Here is a 13,615-nt window from a genome sequence, read left to right on the forward strand (position 1 = left end):
ATGTAATTGTTTTTGTCATCCATGAATTTTCAAGTTTCTTTTTTCACAAAGCAAGACGAAAACAAAATACTAAAACACAATACTTAACATAAGATAAGATTTTAGCAATTCCTGATCATGACGTGAGGCCTCGAAGGATTCTGTGCATCCTTGGCATCTCCAGATAACAGATTAGATTAGCGCTAATCGCTTATTGCATTCTCACACGTCCTCTTTAGCATTAAGGCACACCCAGTGACAAACTTCTGAGAAACCCTTCTCTGATTCCTACCTGCTTTCTCCACGAATACTAATTACCTTTTTCTCGTTCCACAGGATGTTGACTGGAAGTGTAGAGTTTTATATGCTTCCAAGAGGTGTGGCCAAAACAAGCATAACATCAGTGAAAAATATTTGTAGACAATGCAAGGTGTGCTCTTGATTTACAGTAAAAAGATTTTCCTCCTAGAGTATTTGCCTTATGACTCAGTAGAAATATGCCAGACTACTTCTGCTATTTTCTATAATAGCAGAATGCTATTGTTAATCCACATTAGTACAACTAAAATTTAACGCATGTCTTCCTGTGTAACAATAAAACCAGGTGAAAATATAAATGCACATGTTGCTGCACATGATACTCAAATTAGTGAGACATGATTTTATCCCAGTGGGTGCCTAATAAATGGATATTTTCATGTTTATCACAGTAACTAAAGATAAGGGGCCAAGGTAAATGGAATCAAAATTAGAGTGGAGGATGTGCGGAAGTGCTTCAGGAAGGTGAACGCACGCAAAGCTACAGGTCCGGACGGGATTCCCGGCCGCGTCCTCAGGTCATGCGCGGCTCAGCTGGCTGGAGTGTTCACGCACATCTTCAACCTTTCCCTCTCTCTGTCTGTAGTCCCAGCCTGCTTCAAAATGGCCACCATCGTCCCTGTACCCAAATCCTCCACCATCTCCTCATTGAACGACTGGCGACCTGTAGCCCTGACCCCCATCGTAAGCAAATGCTTCGAGAAGCTGGTCAGGGACTTCATCTGCTCTGCACTACCCGACTCACTGGACCCTCTACAGTTCGCATACCGCCACAACAGGTCCACTGATGATGCAATAGCCCTGACACTACACACTGCCCTGTCACACCTGGAGAAGAGAGACACGTATGTGAGAATGCTGTTTGTAGATTACAGCTCAGCATTCAATACCATCGTTCCCTCGAAGCTGGACAGGAAACTGCAGGATCTAGGACTGAGCAGCTCCCTCTGCAGCTGGATCCTTAGCTTCCTGTCTGACAGACACCAGGTGGTCAGACTGGGCAGCATCACCTCATCCCCCATCACACTGAACACTGGTGCTCCACAGGGGTGTGTACTGAGCCCTCTCCTGTACTCACTCTACACCTACGACTGCACAGCCACTAACAGCTCCAACATCATTGTGAAGTTTGCGGACGACACTACAGTGGTGGGTCTTATCACCAACGGTGATGAGACGGCTTACAGGGAGGAGGTCATCGCCCTGACCCACTGGTGTCAAGACAACCATCTCACCCTCAACGTCGCAAAGACAAAGGAGTTGATAGTGGACTTCCGGAGGTGCAGAGAAGTACACACCCCCATCACCATCAACGGCGCTGCTGTGGAGAGAGTGAGCAGCTTCCGGTTCCTTGGCGTACACCTGGCTGAGGATCTTACGTGGTCAGTACACACAAACAAAACAGTGAAGAAGGCGCAGCAGCGCCTCTTCTTTCTCAGGAGACTGAAAAGATTCGGCATGAGCCCCCGCATCCTCAGGACCTTCTATCGCTGTGCCATTGAGAGCATCCTCACTGGATGCATCACCACCTGGTATGGCAACAGCACCGCCTACAACTGCAAAGCTCTCCAGCGAGTAGTGCGGTGCTCTGAACGGATAATTGGAGGTGAGCTTCCCTCCCTCCAAGACATCTACAGGAAGCGGTGCCTGAGGAAAGCGGGGAGGATCATCAAGGACTCCAGTCACCCCAGCCATAAACTGTTCAGACTGCTTCCATCAGGAAGGAGGTTCTGCAGCATCCGGTCCCATACCAGCAGACTGAGAGACAGCTTCTTCCACCAGGCCATCAGACTGCTGAACACGTCATAGACACCTCAGCTTCACTACTGGAACTTCAACATTATGCACTCCACACTGTATATAAATGCCACTTGTTTTGCACATATTCAACTCTGTATATTTTATATATTTTATTATTATTATTATTATTATTATTATTATTTTATTTTATTTTTTTACTATTTAATTTGTAAAAATGTGTATACACACACACACACACACACACACGTAGAAAAATATTTAGTATACACATCCAGAAATGCATACACTATTATATATTGTACATATATTTATTAGTTTCAGGTTGGCCATTCTTGTATTTTGCTCGTTTGTGTTGTTGTGTTTGCACATCTCTGTTGCTTGTGGGGCTCGCACACAAGAATTTCACTCGCATGTGCTGTGCCAGTGTGCCTGCACATGTGATGTGACAATAAAAAGTGATTTGATTTGATTTGATTTGGAATCTCATTATATCACTTTGACTCCAAAGATTGCTAGCTATTGTTGTTGGATAAACAGTTTGGATTCATTCAGGAGTAGCATGAAAAAGTAAGCACAGTTGAGTAATTCTGGTGACCTTCCAAATCATGAAAGACCACCAATTATCATGTCCTTCTCCAACTCCTTGACCGGGCAAGGTAACCAGAATTGGGCTGCTGAGAAGTGTGTTTCGCTCTTTCCCAGTGTACTTGGCAGGGTGATCAATAACTGTAAAAAATGGGACAACACAAAAAAAAGAATCAATCAAAGAAAACAAAACAGTTGCCATCTAATGCACCTTATCTCTGTTGGGTAATATAGGTGTCTGGATGATAAATTGACATGAAAAATCATCCTCCCTCTCCCTCACCCATTAATATTTCCATTATGTACCAAAGCATCACACCCTCTTGGCAGCTGAAGTGATTTCAACAAATGGGTCTTGAAACCACAACTCCAACTGCAAGTTTCTTATCAGATGATCTGCTGGTATGAGGATATGGTTGCTTCACTTACAAGAATAAGCGCAGGTTATTTGCTAGATTACTGTCACAAGGATGTCAGTTTGTCTTGTTTTCCAAGTAAGTCCAAGTGGTTTTTTTTTGTGGTTTTTTTTGTGTGTGTGTGTTTGTCTGTTACATTTTTGGTATAGTTTGTGTGCATGTCATTCTGTTTGTAAGAACGACAGCTCAAAAAGATTTGAACGAATTCTGATCAAACTGATCAAACTTTAAAGGGGTGCAGCGTGGGGTCCGGTTAACAAGCCATTAAAATTTCTACTACATCCACCGAGTTCTTTTAGGTTAACTTGTTGTGTATTTTCAACGCAATGCACAAATTTGCACACAAATCACTAAAGTTGTATATTTGTATTATTGTGATCATAATGCAGTACAGGTCTCTAAAGTTGTACATTTTGATGAAAAATGACAATAACTTTTCATATTAAAAAGAACATGTTGCCATGGGGTACTTTTTGAGTATAGTTGAAAATTTTTTAATTTTTATGTACATTGCAGTAACAGGTTATAACCACTTAAAAACGTAGCAATTTGAGGGCATGTGCAGTGTTCCTGAATATCTATTTTTCGGGAAAACAAAAATAAACTTATGTTCAAATGTTTCTCATTTAATATGTATTACAAAAATCCAAATTAATTCTTTTAAACAATGACATGAATGTTACATATTTACGATACGCCACAAAATAAGTTAAAGAAATAATAATTCTGCTCAAGTATATTAAAATGGGTTTCAGTGGTGCAAATAAAAAATGCCTGCACTTTGCACATGTTTATACTTTATATAAAGTATCTTTGAAAGAACAAAGAAGAATAGATTAATATATAGAAAATACCATTCTTTTTTGTGTTTTGTTATTTTAAAAAGATACATCTACCTTATACGTCTATTACCTAACTGATTAAATTGTTATGCAACCTCATTAGGTGCAGAATATTTCAGAATTGCAGAATTTGTCTTTGGCCATTTAAAGGCCTCGAGTCCAAAATTGTATTATTTTTTGAGATGTGAGTTTATTTCATAACCTCTCTGCCAAGCATCTTTCTCTTAATGCAAAGTTGGAAATCTGTCAGGTAGTTTTATATTCTCTATCCCACAGCTATGCATGCAGTGTAACAGTCTGACTCACTATGGAATTCTGTTAAAAGAAACACAGTTGAACCACAAACACAAAGTATCTGAAAACTAAACAAAGCCAGCACTGTGAAAGCCTGTCTAGTTGTCTTCTCCGGTTGTTACCTCGCATATATCAACTATCAAACTGTAAAACCTGTTCTCTGAGACATCTTTTGACTGATCTCTGGCCTTAGCTCTGTACACAAATCACCACACTCCTGAACACAGTATGTTCCTTTTGACAAGGTCTATTATGTGCACACTTGAACTTGTAAGTTTTGTTTGCTAAGAAGTTAAATTATCAGCTAGTGTTTGAAAAACAGTCCAGATTACAAAAGACAATGCTTGTATAACTTTAAGAGGTAATCATCTTGCTTAAGCCTGACCTGCATTTCTGTGTTAATTCCTGTCCCTGCTGACGTCGACGAGCGCACGAAAGACCCAATTGTGACCTGTATGCCACTGAATTTTTGCACGCTTTGTCTATGTGCATGTTTGCTGTAAGCTTCAGTACAGTATGAAAATCACACCTTTCATTTTAATTATTCTTACAGTAATATATTATTCCCAACTCGAAGAGTTCAAGAAATCCAAGACAGTTGCCAATCTTCCCAGGAGCAGACATCCCAGCAAATTCACCGCAAGGTCAGACTGTGCAATGCTCAGAACACAAGAGCTACATCTCAGGCTCTACAGGCCTCAGTTAGCATGTTAAATGTTTACGTTAATGACAGTAAAGTGAGACAAAGACTTGTTTGGAAACTTTCTTCTCGTGCATTGCATTTAACCAAAGCGCAGTACAGCTGGAACAATGTCCTTTAGAAAGATGACAGAGAAAGACACAATTGTGGCCTGCTATACACAACTTTGTGCATGCTTTTTATATGACAGAGAATAAACTTGACACTCAAATAGGTTTAATGTGCAACTTGTGACTGTAAGTTTCCACTTACAGTTAGGTATATTGTTAGCTATATTGTAGCCACATCTGCCCCACAAAATATACCTAAGTCCTGGGCCTTGCCTACGGAAAACTTACCACGGTCATAACAAATATTAATTGCAAAGTGTAATGTTTCATTGCTTGTAGTTACGAGGTAAGCTGTGCTGGAATGTCATAATACAACAAGTGATTATGCGTGTGGTGGTGAGCATTAGGAGTGGATTTACTATTTAATATGACTGAAGAGAAAGCAAATCCTGCTGGCAAATACATACAGGTGTATTTGGCAGGCTTTAAAAAGACTGCACGCACAGAGGTGTAGAAAACCTACCTTTCCTTGTAGTATGTAGAGAGCAAAGAGCTGATATCAGTAGATAAATCTGGAACCTCAGTTTGCTTTCTGGGCGAGGAGGGTGTCGCTGAAAATATTGAAGAAAGAAAAAAAAATGGAAGGAACAAAGGAAACAATCATTTGAAATTTTTCAGTTGTAAAACGCTTGGCTGATTATCTTAACTCAATTTCTTACTGGAGATGTTTCAAACTGATAAGTAGTCAACTAGAAGGAATTAAAAGACTGAACAGCATTTTCTTTTTCCTTTTAGAGACATTTTCTTTCTGTGTGACTTGTTTTAGTGATAGGGACGTAGTTTCGAAGAGAATATTTTGTTATTTAAACACACCCGTATTTAAGGTGCTTCATTTATAACATGTTGTCATTTGGTCTGACTGACATGTTTGTCAGCAGGTGTCTGAGATAATGCAGCTATTCACGTCAACAGTATCTGGTTTGTTCTTTTGTGTCATTGTTCCGTAGTATTATTTGTCTTTTACATCCTGCTATTTACTCAAACTCGTTTGTCAAGGTGTTTCTCCAGCTTTTTACAGATGAAGACTGTCTGAATTCCTGTTATGGAGAGACAGACAAAAAAAACTGTTCCCTAGTGCGTACTCTACAGCACATCTCCCTTCTGATTGAGGAAAATAGTGTTTCCCTGGTAATTCGACATGATCTGTAAATCACTTAAAAAAATCACTGGGTTTACACAGGTTGCGTAGTCTCATCGGTCCTTATACCCTTTTAAATCGATCACACTTCTTCTATTTTAGGCAGCCATGTGATCCACCTAATTATGTGTCTGTATATAAAAGATAGAAGTAATCTCACAGTCTGTAAAATGAAGTCAAAGTCTCTTAAACGTGCATGCTTTCTAATTACCAGCACAGGGCGACTTCTCTGGTTGCAAAAAAGAGATGAATGAATAGATTTCTATGTGTAAATGATTCTCTTCTTACTTGATTTAAATCCATTAACACCTTTTATAGTCACAGTCTTATTCAATATAGTATGATCATTTTGTAAATCCCAAAAGGTTGATTAGTTCATCTGGAGAAAGTGTTTTCAGTGGGAGAAACGTATTGTCACTCATCCAAGTGACCAAACTTATAAAGAGTACATTGCACAATGACTGAAACTAGCACCACCGAATGAACAATGTGCTGGGAGGTCAGTTCCTTGATGCAAATTCCTATGACCATTGATTAACAACTACTGATCGAAGTCCATTGATCAAAGACCATTGATCAATGGCCATGAGTACCATTCACAGAGACATTGCTACTAGGAGTGGGTTTCAATAATCTATTTATTGATTAAAATTGATTTTAGCTTTAATAAAGCGATATTGATTCATTAAAATCCTGCATCGATTTTTAAATATACATGTATTTTGCCATAAACAGAAGAATCTCAGGTTAAAGCTCAGAAAACTATTTCAAACACCATCAAACAGCTAAAACAGCAAAACAGAACAGGTAAATGGATTCTGCAAAAAGAGGTAGACACAAAGCGCGGACCCGCCGACGCATCAGAATCAGTGAGATGTCAGCTTTCTCACCCTATGTGCCTTCAAGTGAAATGGACGCGGACACACGCCGTCGGGTCTGAAAGCCGACAGCTCACAGCATTTAGTTGTTTAAGAAGAGGGGAAGTTTTAGGAGTGACAGCGGTGTTTTGAGAAGTGAGAGATTTGCAACGTTTAGTGCAAATCTTGTGTAGTTAGTGTGTAGTATAGTCAATAGTTTTGTTGTGTGTGTGTCAGGGTTTTCGGGAAGAGCCGTGCTGCTCTCTGGCAAGAAGCACCATGCCCTCCCTTTGTTTTAAATGCACTTTACAACAACACGCAGCAACACTACATATGAGTGGGCGGGGCCTCCCTGCTACTGCAGATAAGGAGGTGGTCTGCTTTCCTCCACCCCAGAGAGAAGGGTTGCATCTCCTGGATCCGGGTACGGTTTGCCCCTCTGGGGGCAGGGGTACCCGGAGGACCCCAAAGCGCTTTACACTATATTCAGTCATTCACCCATTCACACACTGATGATGGCAAGCTACATTGTAGCCACAGCTGCCCTGGGGCGCACTTAAAGGTGAAATGTAGCGGGAAAATCAAAAGTAATCAAAAATGGACAATTATACCCTGGACCCCAGAGGGTTAAACTTTTTTTTTAGTAACGCAATAGTTACTTTTCTAGTAATTAATTACTTTTAGAATCTAGTAACTCAGTTACTAACTCAGTTACTTTTTTGAAGAAGTAACTAGTAACTATAATAAATTACTTTTTCAAAGTAACTTGCCCAACACTGCTTATTACCCACCAGTCTACTGTTGTGTACAGTGCTGTTGGCCGCTGGTTTTTTAAATGACTTCAGACATGAAAGCCTAAGAAATGTAAACTTTTTAAAATTACCACAAATCTATGGAGCCCCACAAGGGACTCCATAGATTGCGTGGTACCAATAGGGTACCACGCATGCGCAAATCTTACGTCACTTTCTCTCTTTGCCACCATTACATCAGTTAGAGAAAGGAACTTTTAATGCTTCACCATACCAAGACATTTGGAAAACTTCATGCTCCCAACTTTATGGGAGCAGTTTGGGGATGGCTCCTTCTTGTTCCAACATGACTGCGCACCAGTGCACAAAGAAAGGTTATAGCTGGAAAAGGGTGGACTGATATTATAATAAACCCTATGGATTAAGAATCATATTCATATGCGTGTAATGACAGACAAGTGAATACTTTTGACAATATAGTGTAGGTGTTATATGCCAGTGGCATTTGGCTTGGGCTGAGCTACTAAGCTTATTTGTTTTGCATCACTCTTATGCAACATCATTGTTTTTTAACCTCAAACAACCCTCTGAATATGCTCTTCACAAATAGTAGCGAACCAAAGTCAGAAATAGATCAGATTGGAGTGGATCCTCAACTCTAGCCAGTCGCAACAAAAATATCAACGCTAGCGATATTAGAGACAAATATTTCACCTGTAAGTTGGCAACAAACCAAACACTGGTAAGGAACAGTGCATACTTAATTCATACATCAGGGTGTAGAAATATAAGTCTAAATGCTTATGGAGTTCAGCATCTGAGGATGTGCAACCAGGTAATACCAGATCAGGCTACTGCTAAATTCCTCTTATGCCATGTGGTCAAACAGATTCAGTAAATGTAGCTTCAATCTGTTTTTGATATTAAGTCAAAGTGAAAAAGTCTGTTTTAAAGTCCATCCATCCATCCATCCATCCATCCATCCATCCATCCATCCATCTTCATCCGCTTTATCCGAGCCTGGGTTGCGGGGGCAGCAGCCTAAGCAAAGAGGCCCAGACCTCCCTCTCCCCAGCCACCTCCTCCAGCTTATCCGGGGGAACACCCAGGCGTTCCCAGGCCAGTCAAGAGATATAATCTCTCCAACGTGTCCTGGGTCTGCCCCGGGGCCTCCTCCCGGTGGGACATGCCTGGAACACCTCACCCAGGAGGCGCCCAGGGGGCATCCTTGTCAGATTCCCGAACCACCTCAGCTGGCTCCTTTCGATGTGGAGCAGCAGCGGCTCTACTCTGAGCCCCTCCCGGATGGCCGAACTTCTCACCCTATCTCTAAGGGAGAGGCCAGCCACCCTTTGGAGGAAGCTCATTTCTGCCGCTTGTATCTGCGATCTCGTTCTTTCGGTCACTACCCACAGCTCGTGGCCATAGGTGAGGGTAGGGACGTAGATCGACCGGTAAGTTGAGAGCTTCGCTTTTACACTCAGCTCCCTCTTCACCACAACGGACCGGTGCAGCGTCCGCATTACTGCAGCTGCAGCCCCAATCCGTCTGTCGATCTCCGGCTCCCTTCTCCCATCACTCGCGAACAAGACCCCGAGATACTTGAACTCCTCCACTTGGGGCAGGAACTCATCCCCGACCCGGAGTGGGCACTCCACCCTTTTCCGGCTGAGAACCATGGCCTCAGATTTGGAGGTGCTGATCCTCATTCCCGCTGCTTCACACTCGGCTGCGAACCGTTCCAGTCCGAGCTGGAGGCCCTCACCCGATGAAGCCAACAGAACCACATCATCCGCAAAAATCAGAGATGAGATTCTGAGGCCACCAAAGCGAAAGCCCTCCGCCACTTGGCTGCGCCTAGAAATCCTGTCCATAAAAATTATGAACAGAACTGGAGACAAAGGGCAGCCCTGGCGGAGACCATCACCCACCGGGAACAAGTCCGACCTATTGCTGTATTGCTGGCAATGCGAACCAAGCTCTTGCAATGGTTGTATAGCGATCGAATGGCCCGTAGCAATGGGCCAGACACCCCATACTCCCGCAACACCTCCCACAGGACAACCCGAGGGACACGGTCGAATGCCTTCTCCAAGTCCACAAAACACATGTAGACTGGTTAGGCAAACTCCCATGCACCCTCAAGTATCCTCGAGAGGATAAAGAGCTGGTCCAGTGTTCCGCGACCAGGACGAAAACCGCATTGTTCCTCCTGTATCCGAGGTTCGTCTAGCGGATGAACTCTCCTTTCCAGAACCCTGGCATAGACTTTCCCAGGGAGGCTGAAGAGTGTGATCCCCCTGTAGTTGGAACACACCCTCCGGTCCCCCTTCTTAAAGATGGGGACCACCACCCCGGTCTGCCAGTCCACAGGTACTGCCCTTGATCTCCAAGCAACATTGCAGAGGCATGTCAACCAGGACAGCCCTACAACGTCCAGAGCCTTCAGGAACTCAGGCGGACCTCATCAACACCAGGGGCTCTGCCACCAAGGAGTTGTTTAACTGCCTCAGTGACCTCACCCCCAGAAATTGGCAGGTCATTCCCCTCATCCCCAGACTCTGCTTCCTCCTCAGAAGACGTGTCAGTGGGATTAAGGAGGTCCTCGAAGTATTCCTTCCACCGCCTGACAATTTTCTCAGTCGACGTCAGCAGCGCTCCGCCAGCACTATACACAGTGCAGGTAGAGCACCGCTTTCCCCTCCTGAGACGCCTGACGGTTTGCCAGAATCTCTTCGAGGCAGTCCGAAAGTCTGTTTCCATGGCCTCTCCGAACTCCTCCCACACCCGAGTTTTTGCTTCAGCCACTGCCCGAGCCGCATTCCGCTTGGCCTGTCGATACCTGTCGGCTGCCTCCGGAGTCCCACAGGCTAACCAAGCCCGATAGGGCTCCTTCTTCATCCTGGTGGCTCCCTTCACCTCTGGTGTCCACCATTTGGTTCGGGGATTACCACCACGGCAGGCACCAACCACCTTGCGGCCGCAGCTCAATGCAGCAACTTCGGCAATGGAGATGCTGAACATGGTCCATTCGGACTCAATGTCCCCAGTCTCCCTCGGAATACTGTTGAAGCTCTGCCGAAGTTGTCGCGGACTGGGGCGTCTGCTAGACGTTCCCAGCACACCCTCACTACGTGTTTAGGTGCACCAGGTCTGTCCAGCGTCCTCCCCCGCCACCTGATCCAACTCACCACCAGGTGGTGATCAGTTGACAGCTCAACCCCTCTCTTTACCCGAGTGTCCAGAACATATGGTCGCAGGTCTGGTGATACGATTACAAAATCGTTCATCGACCTACGGCCTAGAGCGTCCTGGTGCCACGTGCACTTATGGACACGCTTATGTTCGAACAGGGTGTTCGTTATGGCCAAACTGTGATTAGCACAGAAGTCCAATAACAAAGCACCGCTCAGGTTCAGATCAGGGAGGCCGTTCCTCCCAATCACGCCCCTCCAGGTCTCGCTGTCGTTACCCACGTGAGCATTGAAGTCTCCCAGCAGGACAACAGAGTCTCCAGGTGGAGCACCTTCCAGCACCCCCCCCCCCCCCCCCCCCCGGGACTCTAAGAAGGCTGGGTACTCCGAACTGCCACTCAGCGCATAAGCGCAGATGACTGTCGGGACCCGTTCCCCGACCCTAAGGCACAGGGAACAAACCCTCTCATCCACCGAGAAAAACCCCAACGTACCGGCAGCAAGCCGAGGGGATATTAGAATACCCACCCCAGCCCGCCGCCTCTCACCAGGGGCAACTCCAGACTGAAACAGAGTCCAGCCCCTCTCCAGGAGACTGATTCCAGAGCCCAAGCCATGCGTAGAGGTGAGCCCGACTATATCTAGCCGGTACCTCTCAACCTCACGCACTAACTCAGGCTCCTTCCCCACCAGAGAGGTGACATTCGATGTCCCTATTGCCAGTCTTGGCAGCCGGGGGTCAGTCCGCCAGGGCCTCCGCTCCTGGCCGCCACCCGGCACACAATGCACCCGACCCCTATGGCGCCTCCTGCGGGTGGTGGGCCTGCGGGAGGATGCGCCCATGTCTCCTCTTCGGGTTGTTTTAAAGTCAATTTAAAATAAACATCCAATGATAAAAAATTAAAGCTGTCAGATGTAGAAATTAAAATCAGTTACTTTTTTGTTGTTGTTGTTTAACCAGGAAGTGAAACACTTGAGAATGAGACTGTCCTTGGCCAAGTCAGGCAAACCAAATGACTGGTAAGATAGTTTAAGATTTTAGTTGAACACCATCTCTGGGGCTGTGGCATAAGCTGGCATCACTCAGTCATTGCGCATGTTACTCTACCTATTTCATGGTATAGAGATCCCTGCTTCGTCATTACTGATTTCCTGGAGCTCGGCATTTGTATCTTCATGAGGTTGTCACAGCACTGTTTCCAATGGCCTGCAAAAATAATAATACAAATATTATACAATTATGTAGCAGATGAATAGAAAAGAATTCAATCCAAAATTGACATCAGCAATTATCTTGTCAAATTATTTTGAAATTAGCTGGCAAGCATGTTTGTTATTGCCCTGAATGGGTGTTTAAAAGCATATCAGTAGTATAATTGTTTGCATTGGCTAAAAAGCAATATTTCAGTATTGACCAATATTAAACCAGATTTACATTGTACAGTAATTTCAGTATTCTTGAGCATTGAAAGACATTCTCATCTGATGACACGGTCTTGATTTACCTGCTGGACAAGAGGCAGCGCAGACTGAAGCCACTAAAAAAACAAAAACTCTTAAAACTGCAAGGCATCATCAATCAAGCTTATCTAGACAAAGAGGCCTTTTTTTCATGACGGTGTTGCACTCAGATTTGGCTTGTGTGCACACTGTCTGTGTGCAATTCGAATTAAATAAGCTTATGCTTATTTTCCCTATTTAACATTATTTATTATGTTCATGATTGTTTAACATAATAATATGTAATTTAATCACAATTACATATTAGATGTACAAGGTGCTCTGTCATTGCATCTTTTTTTTGCACGTTGCAGCCCACATGATGGTTCTCTGAATACTTTCTTTCAAAACTCGATAAAATTTATAAATAAATCCACACTGACAGATCACTGACAAACAAGAACTCCCTTGTTCACATCAACAAGTGACGTAATGTCACATTCTCCTACTCACAATATCATTGCAGCAACATGTTCTGCAGTTGCCTTATTAAAAGAAGATTACAATGAAGATTAACAGTAATAGCCCTGAGGTATGCAGAATGTATTTTTATTTAGAAACACACCTTTTTTAATGATCATGATTTCTACATGCATGACCTTTCCAAAGAAAGACAGACAGGACTCTCCCTGTGTATGTGGGATTAGTCAAATAAATGTGCTGATGACCCTCCCTGCTTGGTTAATCTGTGAACAAGGCCACATGGACACCTCTAGAAAGAACCCGGGTGACTCCAGGCCTCGTCATTTAATCCAATTAAGCCCTAGACACATCTCATGGAAAATCACCTGATCGCGTGTGGAGTTCAATGTTGCATCTCTGTTTTGGCTTCTAATTATATGCAGAAGAATTTAGTTGTCTTTTAAGTTTAAATATAGGTTATTGAGTGTACACTGATGGCAGTCTAAAATGAAATAATACAACAAAGTATGTGAACTGTTTGATGCTTCCTCTGTCTACTGATGTGTGAAGAGTCACATACCAAACGGTGTCTATAAACTCAGATAGCGCACTCACTTTGCACGTGAACAAAACCCTTTCAGTTTGACACCAGGAAGAGAGACAAGATAAATCAGAGGGTTATGTCAAGAAGGGCATTTGGTGTAAAATCTATCCTGATTCACCGTGGGCACCCGTTTGGGAAATACCAGCGTAAAGCGTTAAACATC

General features: G+C 43.6%; 1 protein-coding gene across 8 annotated transcripts in view; it reads right to left on the reverse strand.

The window, feature by feature from the left end:
- The window catches only part of LOC113025474 (uncharacterized), a 47,324-nt gene that overhangs the window by 8,182 nt on the left and 25,527 nt on the right, over positions 1-13,615 (reverse strand). For 6 of the 8 annotated variants that reach the window (XM_080303506.1, XM_080303504.1, XM_080303507.1 and 3 more), the window contains 3 exons: positions 12,055-12,153; positions 5,469-5,556; positions 2,302-2,784 (listed from right to left, as the gene is read on the reverse strand). In XM_080303506.1, the coding sequence (XP_080159632.1) occupies positions 2,778-2,784; positions 5,469-5,556; positions 12,055-12,153 (194 nt within the window). In that variant the 3' untranslated portion in view covers positions 2,302-2,777. Of the gene's footprint in view, positions 1-2,301; positions 2,785-5,468; positions 5,557-12,054; positions 12,154-13,615 lie in introns of those variants that run through there. The other 2 variants (XR_013909957.1, XR_013909958.1) reach the window with 2 other exon arrangements.

This window comes from Astatotilapia calliptera, chromosome 7 (genome assembly GCF_964374335.1).
Source record: "Astatotilapia calliptera chromosome 7, fAstCal68.1, whole genome shotgun sequence".
In the NCBI taxonomy this organism is placed as follows: domain Eukaryota; kingdom Metazoa; phylum Chordata; class Actinopteri; order Cichliformes; family Cichlidae; genus Astatotilapia; species Astatotilapia calliptera.